Source organism: Epinephelus moara, chromosome 18 (genome assembly GCF_006386435.1).
Source record: "Epinephelus moara isolate mb chromosome 18, YSFRI_EMoa_1.0, whole genome shotgun sequence".
NCBI classification, from domain to species: domain Eukaryota; kingdom Metazoa; phylum Chordata; class Actinopteri; order Perciformes; family Serranidae; genus Epinephelus; species Epinephelus moara.
The window spans coordinates 30,764,620-30,781,065 of NC_065523.1; the positions used below are offsets into that span (position 1 = coordinate 30,764,620).

Sequence of the window (16,446 nt, forward strand, 5' to 3'; positions counted from 1 at the left end):
GAGCCCAGAGAGACGGCAAGAAGAAGAAGCAGCACAGTGCAGAAAGCAGCACAGCCTTTGTAAGAATCCTGCTGTTTACAGACTCACAGCATCACTGTTGTGCTGGTGCTGCACTCACAGGACGTTGACTTTGAAACACCTGCAGGTTGCAATACATTTTTGGGTGCATACTGGGCACTCCATGAGGTGGTGATATTGAACCTTGTGGTGTCGCTACCGTGGCCGTTGCACACATGCAAAGCTCAAATGTTATCTGCTGTTTCAGGTACATGGGTTCATTCGTTCAAAGAAATGTATTCGCACATCCAACTGTTTGAGATGCAGGTGCATTGTGAAATATCACTAGAGTCTTTGAACAGAAAACTTGCACACTGCTCTTGCTCAGCTTCACAATTTATTAGTAACACTAACGTTTCAGTTTCAGAGGACCATAACGTTAGTAAATTAGTAAATTGTGAAGCTGAGCAAGAGCAGTGCGGGATTTTCTGTTCAAAGGTACACAGGTTTGAAAAACTTAAACCAACATTTATCAAGTTGTTTTTCTTCTGATTTATAAATTGCTGGATTATAGTAATCTATAACAGATGATTTTTCTTAATTTATTCTTGTCCTTAGTTGGTCACGTCAGAATGTATTTCATTGTGTAATTATTACACCGTAAAGTGTAAAAGTAATGCATGACAGTGACTTAACAGGAGTTCTCAAGAATAATATAAGAGAAGCTAATCATGACAATACAGTAAATGGATTACAGCTGTGAATGGTAACTAAAACAACCAGAATTGTGGGTAAATACTTATAGTACGTATGTCCAGTATCTGGATCCAGTTATCTTCTGTACAAATGTGAAAGTATATAATAATTCATGGGTATTTGATGCGGGCTAAATGCTCTTATGACCACAGTTGGCTTGTTGCAATGAGACAGAGCCAAGGGCAAATGTTTGAATTAAGCATCAGCAGATGTTACTGAGATAACAACAAATGTATAGAATAAGAAAAAAGGGAATAAAACCCTTAATTCGTCCCCAAAGTAGCCGATCATCCTCCACAGTGGCTTGTTAGCACAATGACAAAGAGCCACACAGCTGCTGGCAGGGTTACAGCAAGATCTTGCTGTATATAGATTAAAGTATTTCTACATATTTTTTGCAATTCTGCCATTTCAGCTGAGTGTCAGAGGTGAACAGCTTTCATCTGTCAGGTTCTGAGCAAATATTTACTGAATGTCTAGTCTGTGTTGTAGACGTGCAGTCTGGGATATCGTAAGAAAACACATGTGCCTAATGGCAGATGGTATTTCTGTAAAAAACGGGATCGGGTGTAGTCGACCTGACACCTGCTTAGAGATACTTCTTTGACTAGTACCAGGTGGCTGTGAATAATGGACAGATTTCCACACACTACTTCAGTTACTGACCTTTGGAAAAACTTGAAATGAAGGACTGTGTTAAAATGACAGCTTAAAGAAGTTTTTAGTTCAACACACACGTTAGAAGGCAATGAATTATTTTCGGCCAAAACTTCAGCAGACCGTATCTGTGTGTGTTCATCACAGCGTTACCTGTTAGTCATGCTCATGCACCAGAAGCAGCAGTGAGAAGAGGGCAGGAGTACAGAGAGAGGCGGTAGGCAGTCCCAGCATCTCGTGAGTGTTTTTGTATGCACCCGTGTGTGTGTGTATGGTTAGCATGTGCGCATGCGTGTTCCTGGCACTCACCTTTGTAGACGTTGAGTGTGATGGTCCGGACTGCGATGCGGACCATGCTTTCAGGGTGGTTGAAAAACTTAATGGCCTCGGTGTACAGGGCAAAGTCATTAGTGTGCTGTGTGTGGGAGACAGAGAGGGGGCGCTGGTGAGCAAGGCACGGCATTGCATGGCTGTGCTCTGGCCAAAGACGACCACAGAGCGAGAGAGAGACAGAGAGAAAGCACCTAGTGGAGACAGACATTCTGGGCAGTGTCAAAATGACTTCATGAGAGTAACAAACTGGTATTTAGTTCTCCATTTGACTGGGAAAGTTTTTTCAGAGTTACAGGCTGGGCAAATATACAAAGGTCAGAGTTATTTTGAGATGCTACAGATTAGGCAGCATGATACTAAACAAGGAGGATTCCTCCAGCTTCAGTAAACAACCAGCCCACAAGTTACCGTGTAGACTAACTCAAATCCTACAGAATCCATGATAAATGTCTCATGTCTCTTAAAATCCAGTCAATGTCGATGCTATACAGGATGAATAAGTAGGCATATTCTGCTGCTAACTTGCAGCGGTTGTACTTCATATCTTAAGATTAGTATCAAGCTGAAGAACACTTAGGAAACCTTTTATCTGGGAGTTTTTGGCCCATGCTGAAACATGACAAAACCTCAACACCACCAAGCTACCACATAGTACCATAAGTAAATCTGCATATGACAAACCGGCTGCTCTGCATCTTACAGTCATCTCTCTCTGTGCCAGTGCCTGATCCTCAACCCAATCATTCCTCAGTCACTGCGACCTCCAGCCGATCACAGCGGAGGGCCAGAAACAAACAGAGGTCGCAGCAAGTGAAGAAACTTGACCCTGACGTCAAACCCAAACCAAGAGCGTGTCCTCCAGTCTTACAAATGTCACTTGTGTAGATCTGACAGGAACAGAGGTGGCCAAAGTAATCAGCTATCCAACAGCACCCTCTGGAGGTGAGTAAAGGATAAATCAATAGGTTATAAATTAAATATCATACATGAAGTGAGAGATTAATTATGAACATGTTCTGTGTATCTACATCCAAAAATAAATATCTTCCTTTGCTTTCCAAAAGGCAAGCTTTACTTTTATTGTTAATTGATAAATCAAGTAAAGTGAAATCAATCTAAAATAAAATAGTTATAGGTTATTTAACCACATGCACAAACACTCTCAGATCTACACACTGGGTCTGGATTTGGCTTCAGGGGCAAGGCTACCATCGACAGTACACCAATAACTTTTCCCAGCACACACAGGCCAGTGGAAGGACTACAGATACTGCTGAAACACTGAAGGGTAACAATATCATCAGAGATTGTTCAGGAGATCAGTTTTTTTTTGGTACACACAGACACACACAGCAACATTTCTGCGTGATAATATTCTATTAAAAGTTTAAATACGGAATAATAACAGTTTTGAGTGACAGAGAAACAAGATCTTGATGTGAAAACAGAGGTCTATACATGAAATATTCCCCTAAATGAAAGTAACATTGACACATATGTATGTTTCAGCTGGTGAAGAGAAAGATGACGTGTAAACAAGATCGGCTAATCAACCCATCTACACAGGAAGCCAATGTTTTGACAGAGGAAGTGTGTGGATAGAAGTAGCCTGACACACACAGGTCAACTTGCAGGAAATACAAATGAGCTTCTGAAAATATAACAAATTAAACAGATGAAAAAAAAAAATCTCTTTTGTTGCACAACTAATTTTTACATGTATACCATTGTAAATTTTCACAAGTTGGTGACTTCAAGAAACAGGTTGTCTCTGTCAGTCTGTCTTGCTGGTTTTACTAATCTGTTTCATCACTCACTTGCTTAATTCTTAGCCTCTAATCTTTTGTCTCTTCCTTCCTCTGTGTGATAGTGAGTGCACGATGGAAGTTGTTGACACTGAATGACAGATCCTCTATCTCTTTCTTCCCTCTCATCCCCCCAACTGTTATTGACCTCACCTCATTGTAAAAGAAGTGCACCGTGTGGTTGTTGAGTTTGAGCGACAGGGTCTTGAGGAAGGAGATATAGTAGGCCATGATCTCCTCGTCCGAGAAGTCAAACTTGTGGACGATGATGGAGTTCACGTGGTTGTTTGACAAGAGGTAATCTGAGAAGAGAAGAGAAGAGAAGAGAAGAGAAGAGAAGAGAAGAGAAGAGAAGAGATCAGTGCATAGTTTCCCTGCACTACTTTCATTTTAGCGCTGTTATCATGAGATCAGCAGTGAGGCTGGACTACAGCAGTGACTGATGTGCACAGTGAACATGAGAAAACTCTATTAATTCCTGCTGAGACAATGTGCCACAACTCTGATTGTAATACCTCCACAATTCACCAAAATGCAAACCTGGGTTACTTATTTAAAGACATCGGCCCACTTTATAAATTACAGTATCATCTGCTGAGTCTTTGGTTGCCTAGCAACAGCAAAACATGCAGCAGTCTGCTCTGCATTGCATGTTTCAACAAAGACAGCCAGTGCAACATGCCTTGCATTGTTTAGCCTATAAAAAAACATGTATACGTCTATCTTAAGGCAATGCAATACAGCACCACTGTAATAACTACTATGGGCATCTTTCACTGCTCACATTTAATCTAACATAAAACAAATGTATTCACAATTTAAATATGATGTCACAAACTACAAAAAAATTGACAAATTATGAATAAACAAAAAGAATCATTAGTTGCAGCCCTATATTGTACTATATAGTAAGATATTTCTAATATTCTTGTACAAAATATAAACTAGGGATGCATGATGTGCAAAAAAAAAAATCTATTTCAATTATTTCGACAAATATTGCAATTGCGATATATGTTGTGAATTAAGATGGAAAGCTACTTTTCCATTTCATTCTCACTGGAAAAATAAAATACAAATGTTGATGTGATTTTTGGTGGGGTCTGTACCAAACAAACACGTTCCCTGACATCTGGAATAGGATTTGTAGGCTGTGGCATCTCTGTAGATGCTATTATGAAGTGTTCTGAACACCACCACAGCCTCAAAACATACCACATGATTCACCAAAAAAATAAACTAAGCAGCAGTCTCAGAAATGTAACAATATAAGAAATGTATTACATATTTCAGGACTATTTAACTGCAATGCATTACATCAATATATGTGTCTAATTTTTTTAACAGTGTTGATTTAAATGCTTACATAGGGAAGTCTCATGGCTGATGTTCTCAAACAGTATGTTGAGGGTCTGGAGGAGTTGGACGCACACGTAGCGCCCCGACTTCTGACGCAGGATGTTCAGGAAGAAGGCAAACATGTTCTTCTCCAGGAAGAAGCTGAACACATGCAGGAAAGTGCACAACAACACATACAGCTGTCAGTTCATGATGACTTGATCCTGAAATATAATTATCGAAGGGAAGAATGTTTCTCTTTTACAGTATTAAGACTCATACCATATTATACCCACAACATCACTAATCTGATTACAGCAATGGGCCTTTGTTGGATTTCTACCCCTGTCTCTCCCCGTGTTTCCTGTCTATATCTATACTGTCAATATCTGATAAAAGGCAACAAACACCAAAACAAATCTAAAAAAAAAGAAACAGGAACATATTCAACCATCGTTTTTGTGCTGTGCTATGTCAATATTCTGAACTCGCATACTGCTCATTTCACCCTTGAAAGATTTGCAGTTTATCACTACCTCAGTTTACTGGACCAGCTCTCAGACTGAGCCACACCTCAGTAAACACAGACAAGAGTGCTCCAGTACTTTGCACCATAGAAATTTTACGTTTTGATTTTTTGAACATGAAGATCATCATCATAATGTTGCAATAAGACTGTAAAAATTCCGAGAAACTCCTAACCAAGTAAGTGAAAAGCGAGTTTTCATGTCCATGTTTATTTCATGGGTTTCCTGATCACACAAAGTACTCTTTCAACATCCTCTGTGGCTTTTCTGCTCTTCAAAACCATTTCCTGCTTCATATAATAAAGCCAAAGGTGGCAAAGTGGATGAACGGAAGTGATGACATGCAGCTCTAATTGCAGAGCTGCTTCTGATTAAAAACAAAACACCATGTTTTAATAAGCTCGAGTCCCCGGAAACTACTGAAATGCCTCAGTGGTTTGGGGGAAATGAACTGCCAAGGGCTTATAAATGCAAAAATGTTCTTGACCAGAATATGTTTTATGTATTTTTTGACAACACAAGTATGTAACTACTTGGTGCAGAGCCAGCATGACAGGCTGAAAATCAAGAATCATTGTGACACAGAGATACAGGTTTATCTTATTATGAATGGCTCTCAGCCAGAGAAGAGCAGCATGGCAACCTACTTGTTAGCAATGCTGCTATATATAAATAAGGTTTGGTAGGAGTCCTGAGTTGCTTGAATATGACTATCCAGCTAGGTTAGTTATAATGTTGGAGAAAGGGGTTTCTAAGTTGAGGATTTCCCCTAATCAGGTGATCAAACATGAATCGTAAAAATCAGTGAGGAGCAGTTTTCTGTGGCTTTTCAAATGCATGAATGTGACGTTATAATAGAGTTTGCACAACCTTGCTTCCATGAATAGAGATTCAAATTCAAGTAAATACAATGCTGTCAATTTGATTGCTCGAGTCCTATACAGGAATCACATCTGCATATTTGCAGCTACAGGTGAGACATTTTGCATAAAGTCGTGGACTGGTTCTTACTCAAATACAGAGCTGTCATTCTGGTCCCCCCAGATGAGGATCTCTGTGATGGAGCGGATGGTCTCCACTAGAAGGTTTCGGTTGTGGTCGGTCACTGTGGTGTTTTTGGTCAGGACATGGTACATATACCTGATGGAGAGACAAGAACGAGGGTAAGATGTGTGAGAGATAGTCATAAAGCTTAGCATTAATCCGTACAAATCTATCTCTGAACTTAGCAGCAGAGGGCCAGACTGCAGTGATATGAAGACATAGTGCATCTAGAAGCTGCTCTACAGACCAGAATAATGAAACAACTTTTGAGGAACTGACTGTAAACCCTGTGTTCAAAATAAAACCCATCTGTGTGGTAGAAAAATCTGAGTACTATGAGCCCATACAGTTAGTCAAAGGATCATCTCTAATAGTGTAATATAATAACCACCAAATTAAAGCCCCTGCACTGTACATCCACACAGGTGTTTCACTTATGCCTCATTGGACTGCTTCTCAGGACTCTGTGCATGTGTGCAGACGAGCTTGATTACTCCCTGGTTAATTAGTTGCACCTGTTGTGGTGGGACAACTTTAAATTCTGCCATTCTGATTACATTTTGGTGACCTCTGTAATAGCGAGCATAGCTCCCCCCTATTTCAACCTGGGCATATGTCTAAAGACTGGTGCAAGCCCTTTAAATGTCGGTGCTTCGCTGTCCAGCTTGTATGGACACTTGGTGCTCAATGTTTGATACTGACTATGTCCAAAACCATTACAGTAGCACAGGGTCAAATTCTGTTTTAGGGTGGATTTGTCACTTTAAAGCTAACCGCTAGCTCACATGTAGAACTACGTTGTCAAACAGAACAGTAAGGACGCAGCAACCATATAGAAGAACACCTAGTTAGACAGCTACATTTAGTTAGCAACTGTTATTTAAGCTGTTAAAAACTAAGCTAATGATAGCGCTAACAGCCGTTCTTAACCGGCTATCACACAGGCTAACGTTAGCATATTTAATGCTAGCTACTCACTTCAAATGGTCCAAGGAGTGGATGTTTTTCGTTTTCCCCTGTCCTCCGACCCAGCTCCGTGACCGGCCGAACATGGTGGTGGTTTTAAGGGGTGTAATGTTTTAACAGGCGTGTTATTTTGCTCACGTTAGCGTCCGCAGCTACCCATTACACCCACTTTCCCGTGCAGATAGCTACTTAGCAAACAGAAGGTGATAGGCAGCGATAGCAGCGCTGAGGGGTCATTGCGTAACACTACAGCGCGTGGTTTGTGTGGGAGTTGTAGTTCTTTCCCTGCGATGGACACTGGACACAGCCTACAAGAGCGAGTGGAGGAAAACTACAACATTCACTTCCTGTAGTTTATCTAGACTTTCATTAGTCATTTGATGAAAAATTAATTTAAATTAATATGGAAAAATAAACAAAATTATTTAAGAAAAAGTGATATTGATAAATGTATTGAGGAAGGGATCTAAATGCTATTGACTTAGATCAAATTAAATTAAAATGATTACAAAGTTTCCTCATAAAAAGGTGGACATTTTTGGTTTCATTTTCTGTCTAAAATACTCATGAATTTTGGTGGTATAGATTTCTTATTGACATGTCTTATTGACATTTCTTATTGACATGTAGTCCTCCATTATTGGATATTGATATATATGCATAACTTTACCCCACACATGGTTTCTATGTGAAATAATATAAGTATATTAATTGAAAATGGATGGAGAGGGGTATCTGCTTCATTATTAATTTATTAGATAATCATACTCATATTTTAACATATACTTTTATGAAAAAATACAAAATTGTTTCTACTGATGGGCAATATAACACAGCAATTAAGGCAATCACACAAGCGATGATTCAGTTAATTAGAGGCATGCTGATTTATTCTGTGGTTATTCCACAAAAGCCTTTATTAATTATAGTTGCATGTACTTTTTTAAGATAACAAAAAGGCATTATTAAATAATAAGGGAATATTCTCACTTCAGTTTGTTTACCATCACCTTTGAAGCAAAGACATATTTTCTAAGAATACAGCAGTATGTTGACAGTCAAAATAAGAACCAGATACCTCTCTTTTCCAATTCCCTCAATGCTAAAGAAGTTCACTTTAAAATAATAAATGAGATTTACACAAGTAATGACTTCTTACACCAAAGGTTTAATTTAGATTTGAATATTTGTACAGTCTGTAACTCAGGCACTGAAACCTTAGAACATTTCTTTTTTCTTGTGTTGTACCTAAAAAATGTTGGGACTTTTTGAAATATTGGTTAACTTATGATGATCAGAATATTATGATTCTAAATTATGAAAACATAATGGTTGGGGTCCAATTGGTGGACAAGAAATAATTTAATTATTTTGGCCAAATATTTTATTCACAAATGTCATTTTTAAAACTACCCCAGTATTTCTTTTATTACTAAATTAAGTAATTCTATACAAAAAAAGGTAAAGTGCTGGAAAATTGGAAAGGCCCTGTCTGTATGAATATCTGTGTACTTTAATTTTCTGAATGACTACTTGTATTTTGTTACCTTTTAATTTATTTTATTTATTTATCTATTTTATTATTTATTTCGGTCTTGCAGTTCGCTCAGTTATATTAATATAATCTGATGTACCTTTTTTGACTCTAAAAAAAAAATAAAAGAAAAGAAAAATCACTTCCGGTGTGGCAGTGACGATAAAAGGATGCGACAGGTCCTCGCGAGGGTTCTGTTACTGATCGACACCTTGAAGACCAATCACAGTTGAGCTTGTCAAGCGGACAGCCAATCATCTGCCGAGGCTTCGGGTGTCGCTTCTGGGGAGGACTGTTTTGATGCAGTTAGCAAAAATGTTAAAAGGGACGTTTAGCTTTAGAAACATCGGCAGACGCGTGTATTTGTGAATATTTTCTTATTTACCGGTACGGCTGTGCATACTAGATAAGTCCAAATACGTAGCTTGAACATATGTTCGCGTTTGTTTTCACTATCATCGCATGCTACTGTTTTTAGCCCTAACCAGCTGGTATGGCGTGAATTCCGCAAACCCAAAGAACCAATGTCAAGAATGCGTCGAGCTAGCTAACGTGATATTTTGATACCGTCCAATGGTTATTTTTAGCTATGAACGCTACGCCCTCGAGTCTACCTGTGTGTGTGTCGTTTTCTTCTGGACCGTACAGATAAAGTAGCCGCCTCTCACTCACTGTTCACAGGTCGGGACGACCCGAAATGGACGCCCCATCCCCATCACCCCTGACAGATTTCTAGCGGTGACACCGGCGACTCCACTCCGCCACGTCCTGGCCCTGCTCACAGGCAACAACCCAAACCGTGGCTGTCTTTCTTTTCTATGACACATCCAATTTATGCCCAGCTAGATTCGGTAGAATCGCTGTTGGACGAACTTCCATATATGTTTTATCTGGGCCTGTTCTTTGTGAATGTCCTGATCCTCTACTATGCCTTTCTGATGGAGTACATCGTCCTGAATGTGGGGATAGTGTTTCTGCCGGAGGATATGGACCAGGCGCTGGTGGACCTCGGGGTGCTGTCCGACCCGGCCTCTGTCCCTTATGACACGGACACGGAGCTGGATGTATTTGAGGGGTATCTTGAGTGACAGGGCGGCCCTGGAGGAAGATAAAGACAGTGAAGTGGAAGTGGAGGTGGTGGTGATGATGATGATGCAGAGGTCTGGGGCAGATTGGACCAGCGTGAACACTCCCTGGTCAGTGATGTGGGGAGGACATGCCTCACAGTGGATGCTGTTGCTGCCTTTTTCTCACACAGACATATCAGTGAAAAAGTAAGTGCACGCAAGATATTTTGTGTTTTTAAATTTGTTTCATGTCCATAATGAGAGGTGTAGATCATTATGTACTACTGGGCTCATGGGCCCCTGGGCACCGGTATGCATAAGGCCCCACCATGCTACATAACAGCAGGAAACACAGACTTTGCCTACTTCTTTGTTGTGTTTAAGTTTAAGTTCATTTAAGTTTAAGTTTATTTACTTTTACTGTTGCATCTAGTAGAGGCTATACATCGTTTTGTGTCTCTTTGAGGGTGATTGTGTGTGTTTTGTTTTGTTTTTTTGAGTTGTTTGTGTCTCTTTGTATTCATTTTGTGTCACTCTGTGGTTGTTTGTGTCCTTTTTTAGTTATTTTATGTGTATTTGTAGTTCCTTTGCATCTTTTAGTGGTCATCTTGAGTCTCTTTGTGGTTGGTATGTATTCATTTAAGTGACATTTTGCAGGTAAAGACACTTTGGGCCCCTGAGCCTGTGCCTGGTAGCCCTGTACAGTAAGGCTGCAACTAAGGATTATTTTCGTTGTCGACTAATCTGTCGCTTATTTCTTCGATTAATCGACTATTTATCGGGAAATGTGTTAAAATGTTGAAAAATGTCTCTCCAAAACCCCAAAATTATGACATCTAATGTCTTGTTTCGTACTCACGCCAAAGGGTTTTAGTTCACCGTCATGGGAGAGTGTGTAAAGCTGCCAATATTTGAACGTAAGAAGCTGCAATAAGAGTATTTTGGGTACTTTTATAGTACTTTTCTATGAAAAATTAATCAAACCAGTCATCGATTAGTCGACTAATCGTTGCAGCCCTACTGTACAGTAACCTATCCAAGACAAGGTTACCTTACAGGACAATCGGCAAAAAAACAAACAAACTGCATTTTTAGGCAGCACCTGATACAAACAGGAGGTTTTGTGAATGTAAACATATATTTTTTTTGTTATTCATCAGCCTCACAATTTAATGTTCTGTTGAAAGATAAGCTGGAATAAATATTTTGGTAATTATCTGTCCTATTTCTCGGTGTGCCACATGTTTTTAGGTTGTCTCGACTTAAAAGAAGGTAGCCTGAGGAGGAGACTCGGCACCACTGGCCACATGATTAGCGACTGTCTCATGGGACTCTGCACTGGATCAGCTGTCAGTCTGTTGCCATACTAGAAGGAATAGCCACACCAAGGGGTTAGCACTGGCATCTGTGTCCTCCACTTTGGACACGATGAAAGAAAGCACCATGTGCTGCAAGTGCTCAGAGACAGCTATTCCCCGTGGATGTAAAATGAATGTTAACAGAGATGTGGAGCATGACTCAGGTTGTCTGCAGTGCAGCCAGTTCAGATACAGTCGCCTGATGTGTCTGGTATTTACACTGAACAATCACCCAGGCTGTGCAGGATCTGGTGGCCAATTGCTGAAGGAAGTGAATCAAATCTTCACACACAGTCACAGTGTGATGTCCTACGCAGTGTGACATCTCAGAAGAACTGGCAAACAGCGTGAGAACGATGTCCACTTTAGGTCCGTTGCATTACTAAATCACTTGCAGAACTTGTTTTAACTGTTTGTCCTTTTAAGTTTTCAGAATGCATTGGTACTTTGCAGGCTCATCCTTGAGGTGTAATTTAAAAAAAGTGTCTTTTGAGGTCATCTGTATTTCTGCTTCAGGGATGTACACACTCTCAGGAGTACAGTCAGGAACTCTGGTAAGACACTGACACTGGACACAGGCTGTGAAACTGTAGAATATATGAGAGCCCTAATCTTTTCAAGCTTTCTCATGAACCAGAAACACCATATCACACCTGCCACACTATTCAGTATAATGTAGAAACTCCAAAAGTATCTAGGGAGAGTTATTTCTTTGATACAGTCTGTCTTCTGATGATCTATATCACATTCGTAATTGGGATGACATGCACATTTAATTTTTCCACGTAAAAGTGAACAGCAATAGTTAAGAAAGCTGTGATCGCAGCTGTTGTCTGTATGAGTCATGTCAACGGCTGAAACCTCACATGAAAAAGAACCTCAGAAGAAGAAGTGCTTCAGATATTTGACGTTTTCATCCTCTATTTGTTGCATTCATGTTTGTTCTTTTAATGTTAACAAGTGTGTGTTAGACACAGAGAAAAGACTCAACGCATGATATTGGTTGTGTGTGTGTTTTTTTTAAGAGATTAGCTTTGGTTGTCAAAATTCTGTTTTATTGCACTTTCTTCTGTTTTACTTTGTTATGAAATTAGAATTCAGTTAATTAAATGTATATTCTTGGCAGCAATAATAAACTGGATTCAAGCAGTGCGGCAGTTCAGTAGTTATACAAATGAGCTCATGCACAGAATAAGGTAATCAGTTGGTTAAGTGTGGCTGTGGATGGGTGGAAGCAAAGCACCTCTAAAGGGATAGTTCACTTGATTTACTAGCTATTTGTAAGCCTTGAAAGTACTGTACATACTGTAGGTCTGTGAAGAGCACCTAAAGCCAAGCTGATTAACTTAACGTTGATTTTGGAGGCGATGCAGAGGAACCAGTATTTTCTCACAGCATTCAGCACCTGTCTACCAGAATAAGCAAACTGTGCAAAATAATCATTGCGATGTGGTGCACATGCACGTTTCATATTCTAATTAAGCTTTAGTCCAGAATTTCATTGCCTGACTGTCAGTGTTTTAAACGTAACATTCTGTGGACAACCTTTCATCAAGATGGCTCACTGAATATAACCAGATAGTTGTCCAGAAAAGGCCATACTCAAACTCAAGAACAGGGATGTTAAAAAATAATTGTGTCAAAGTTTAGCAGGAAACTAAGGAGACTTCGTATGCCTTGCAAGACTGTTTTTCAGAGTTCAGCCAGTATTGATTAATCATGGCTGATAACCAGATTCTTTCTTCCATTTGGATTAAAGCTGCCTGTAAGCAATATATTGTGGTGACATTTACAGTGTTTGGATTGGATTGTTTGTGCATTTGTGTGTCTGTTTTGGGCAGGACAAAAGTCCGTCTGAAACAGCACTTAGATCACGCGGCACTAAAGCTCAGGATACTAATATTCATTAAATATTGTTAAACATGTTTGTGTGGAATTTGATCAAACAATCATGTGATCAATAACAGGAAAGGGCTTGCTGTTGATGAACAGTGAATCATGTGTAATCAAACCGCATTATGCTGGAGGTGGAGAGCATTAAAGGGGTAGTTTGGATTTTTTAAAGTGGGACTGTACGGAGTGCTTATCAATAGTCAGTGTGTTGCATACAGTACATGTCTGTCAGCATGCCCCCAGTTTGGAGAAGCAGCAGGAGTATCGACACGGAACCGAAGCAATGCACTGCTGTGGATGGGGGCCAGCAGCAAAACATATTTTAAAGATGTCTACAGCAGTACATTGCTTAGCTTCCATGTCAGACTCCAGCCTGCTTCTCCAAACTGGTGGCATGCCGACTGACATCTACTGTATGTAATACACTGACTATGAATTCAAAAGATCCACACTATCCCTTCAACACGCCGATGCCCATATGATGAGTTAAGTAATTCAAATATTAAAGTCGCTCCCCATATACTAAAAATCATTTTGCAAGTGAAGCTGTTTGATGGGGAGGATCCATGTTTTGTATTTAAACTGTTATATCACTGGTGTTTAGTTGCAGGTATGAGACTGTTTGTGCCATTTCCCAGGCATGATACCACACTGTGCTGGTCAGGTTCTGATCAACTCTGTTCACAGCATCTTAGTTTAAGTGGAAACCCCATTAGACTCCGAAAGGACTGTGACACATCATCAACATACAGCCTTTACCCAGTGCTCGTGTCATCCCTCCACATCTGCTTCTTTGCAGACATGCACATGCTATAATAAGCTATGGATCGTAACAGAGTTTTATTTTCCAATGTGTATTTAATAAACTTTGAGCGAATGCCAACTTGTTCGCCTCTTACTTGAACTGTCATTTCAGATGTGTGCTTACTGATTATCTTGCAGTGTTGATCTCAGACTGTTTACTTGTTACCATGTGCTCCTTTGTTGTCACTTCACATTTTGTCCACAAGAGAGCATCAGTGCACCAGACAACAACAGCAGGACATTGTTGGAATGCTTTGATGTCAGTGGTGCTTGACAATGGAAATTTGTGACACATCAGTGGTGCTCTGGTCTTTAAATGTATTTAGAATCTGCAGAGCATGGCAGGTGTTTCAGTAAAATGTCTGTGATTGACAACTGACACCACGTTATGTGTCCTGATCTGATGCACCACAACCACCTGCTGTTTCTGACTGAAGAGAGGGTTGAAAAGTTCACATGTGATATTTGAGATTATTGTGATGCAGCCAGGAAGTATACCAAGATTTAACCTGTGCATGGCAGTACTTCACAGACAGTGAAATATAGAAAAAATAATTTAATCAATTTGTATTTTATATTTATTCAGATTCAAGTGCAGCTTGGTCGATTTACACATCAACCAAATATGTCTTCATTGACTGAATTAGAACTGTAATTATATTCCTAGAGGGTTCATAAAAGCAAGTGCATATATTGAAGACTTCTAGTACCAACCTACGGAGCATCTGCCACTTGTATCCTTCCTTCTGAACTCAATCACTTGTCTAAGATAAAAACTAAAAATACAAAAGAGGAAGCCACTGTATGTTGAGAGTTTCATATCTATGACATGCATGATGGCATGCAAATAATTAAAATGCCCAGTCAAAGTAGTAATCAAATTAGAGATGTGGATGATGGTTCAGAGGTCTGGTGGAACCTGGTCCAAACGTCTAAACTTGTGGGAGATACCTGTGATTCTCTGATATTTGAGCTCTATAGTGATTCAGTATTTACTTTTGTTTAATTTTACTTTTAAAGCACTGCCATAGTCCACTTCCATAATGTTGGAGGACTGACAAGAAACAGCTTAGGAAAAGAATTGGCAAAATGAAATGCGTTCGAGCCTCGATATCCTGACTTTTGGGTCAAGCCCCCATAACACTGGGTCCTTCATTTCCCATAAGGCAACTCAACATCTGCCTTGTTCCTGTCTATGTCTTTCAAGGTGCGGACTTTACGCTAAGAACCGCAGTCTGAAGATCAGAGGTCACCTTAAATGGAAACTTTGGGGGTTTTTTTAACCAAGAAAAAAAAGGTTAATTTCTCTGTAGGGTCTTTTCCGTAACATTGTCAGACACTGATAATCACAGTCTAAGCAAGTCGGCAAGCACTTTTAATGGATGTAAATTGACTGTGCATAATTGCCCGTAGCCGTAGGGATTACATTGAAGCCTGTTACACTGCTGTGACTGCTAGTGTTTTTGCATTAAAGTTGACCTTTGACCTTTTAAATATAAATTGTCATTACTTTATAATTTTGTCTTATTAGGTATTTGTGTGAAATGTTGTCATAATTAGTGTATGAATTCTTTATTTAAGGCCAAAAACATATTTTGTTACGTCACAGTGACCTTGAGCTTTGACCACCAACTTCATAGCAGTTCATCCTTGAGTCCAAGTGGACGTTTGTGCCAAATTCGAGGAAATTCTTTCGAGGCTTTCTTAAATTATAGCGTTTACAAGAAAAACAGATGCAAGGTCACAGTGTCATTGACCTTTGACAACCAAATCTAATAATCTGATCAGCTCGTTGTTTAATTACAATGGACGTTTGTGCCAAATTTGAAGAAATTCCCTGAAGGTGTTCTTGAGATATAGCATTTATGAGAATGAGACGTACAGACAGATGGACAACATGAAAACATAAAGCCTCAAGCCATGGCCATCGCTGGTGCGGAAGCATAAAATGGCTGTCTCCATTAGTCACTTAAGCCCTATTCGGATGGGATTAGTTTAACGTGGAGACGTGGGGTAAAGTAATTATTACCAGGGATTTTAGTCCTGTCCAAATGCGCCATGTCTGTCTGACTTTTACCTTCTGCAAAACGGTCCGGAGAAAATACCTCGGGTAATATTAATCCCGTGCGAACGTGATCCTCTGTAAAAATGTATGTAAATATTTCGTCACGTCCTGTTTACAACCATTTTTCTGCGTTTTTTCGATGATGGAGGCGCTTGAAGACGCATTCGGTGTCGTCGGCAGTTGTAATAGTGGACATTCTTCTAATGATCGCATAGCCCTACATTGGAGACCAATCAAAAAGGTCGAGAAGAAAGCACATTGTGTACACACAATCCGGATCATGGGCAATATTTCATATTGGG

The 16,446-nt window shown here is 39.7% G+C and overlaps 2 protein-coding genes and 1 long non-coding RNA gene across 5 annotated transcripts in view; 2 read left to right on the forward strand and 1 right to left on the reverse strand.

Annotated features, from left to right (window-relative positions):
• Positions 1-3,650, forward strand: part of LOC126405067 (uncharacterized) — a 31,555-nt gene extending 27,905 nt beyond the window's left edge. The window contains exons 2-3 of the long non-coding RNA XR_007571553.1: positions 2,465-2,685; positions 3,253-3,650. This is a non-coding gene — a long non-coding RNA (uncharacterized LOC126405067). The remainder of the gene's footprint in view (positions 1-2,464; positions 2,686-3,252) is intronic.
• clec16a (C-type lectin domain containing 16A) overlaps positions 1-7,641 on the reverse strand; it is a 62,336-nt gene extending 54,695 nt beyond the window's left edge. For all 3 annotated transcript variants that reach the window (XM_050068574.1, XM_050068575.1, XM_050068573.1), the window contains exons 1-5: positions 7,436-7,641; positions 6,425-6,553; positions 4,915-5,048; positions 3,702-3,850; positions 1,720-1,825 (exon numbers count right to left, since the gene is read on the reverse strand). In XM_050068574.1, coding sequence (XP_049924531.1) covers positions 1,720-1,825; positions 3,702-3,850; positions 4,915-5,048; positions 6,425-6,553; positions 7,436-7,509 — 592 coding nt within the window. In that variant the 5' untranslated portion in view covers positions 7,510-7,641. The remainder of the gene's footprint in view (positions 1-1,719; positions 1,826-3,701; positions 3,851-4,914; positions 5,049-6,424; positions 6,554-7,435) is intronic.
• A 1,576-nt stretch (positions 7,642-9,217) lies between these two features.
• On the forward strand, positions 9,218-14,158 carry dexi (Dexi homolog (mouse)). Its single transcript, XM_050068598.1, has 2 exons — positions 9,218-10,231; positions 11,276-14,158. Exon 1 carries the CDS (start codon positions 9,776-9,778, stop codon positions 10,043-10,045), a length of 270 nt encoding a protein of 89 aa, XP_049924555.1. The 5' UTR covers positions 9,218-9,775; the 3' UTR covers positions 10,046-10,231; positions 11,276-14,158.
• The last annotated feature ends 2,288 nt before the right edge of the window (positions 14,159-16,446 follow it).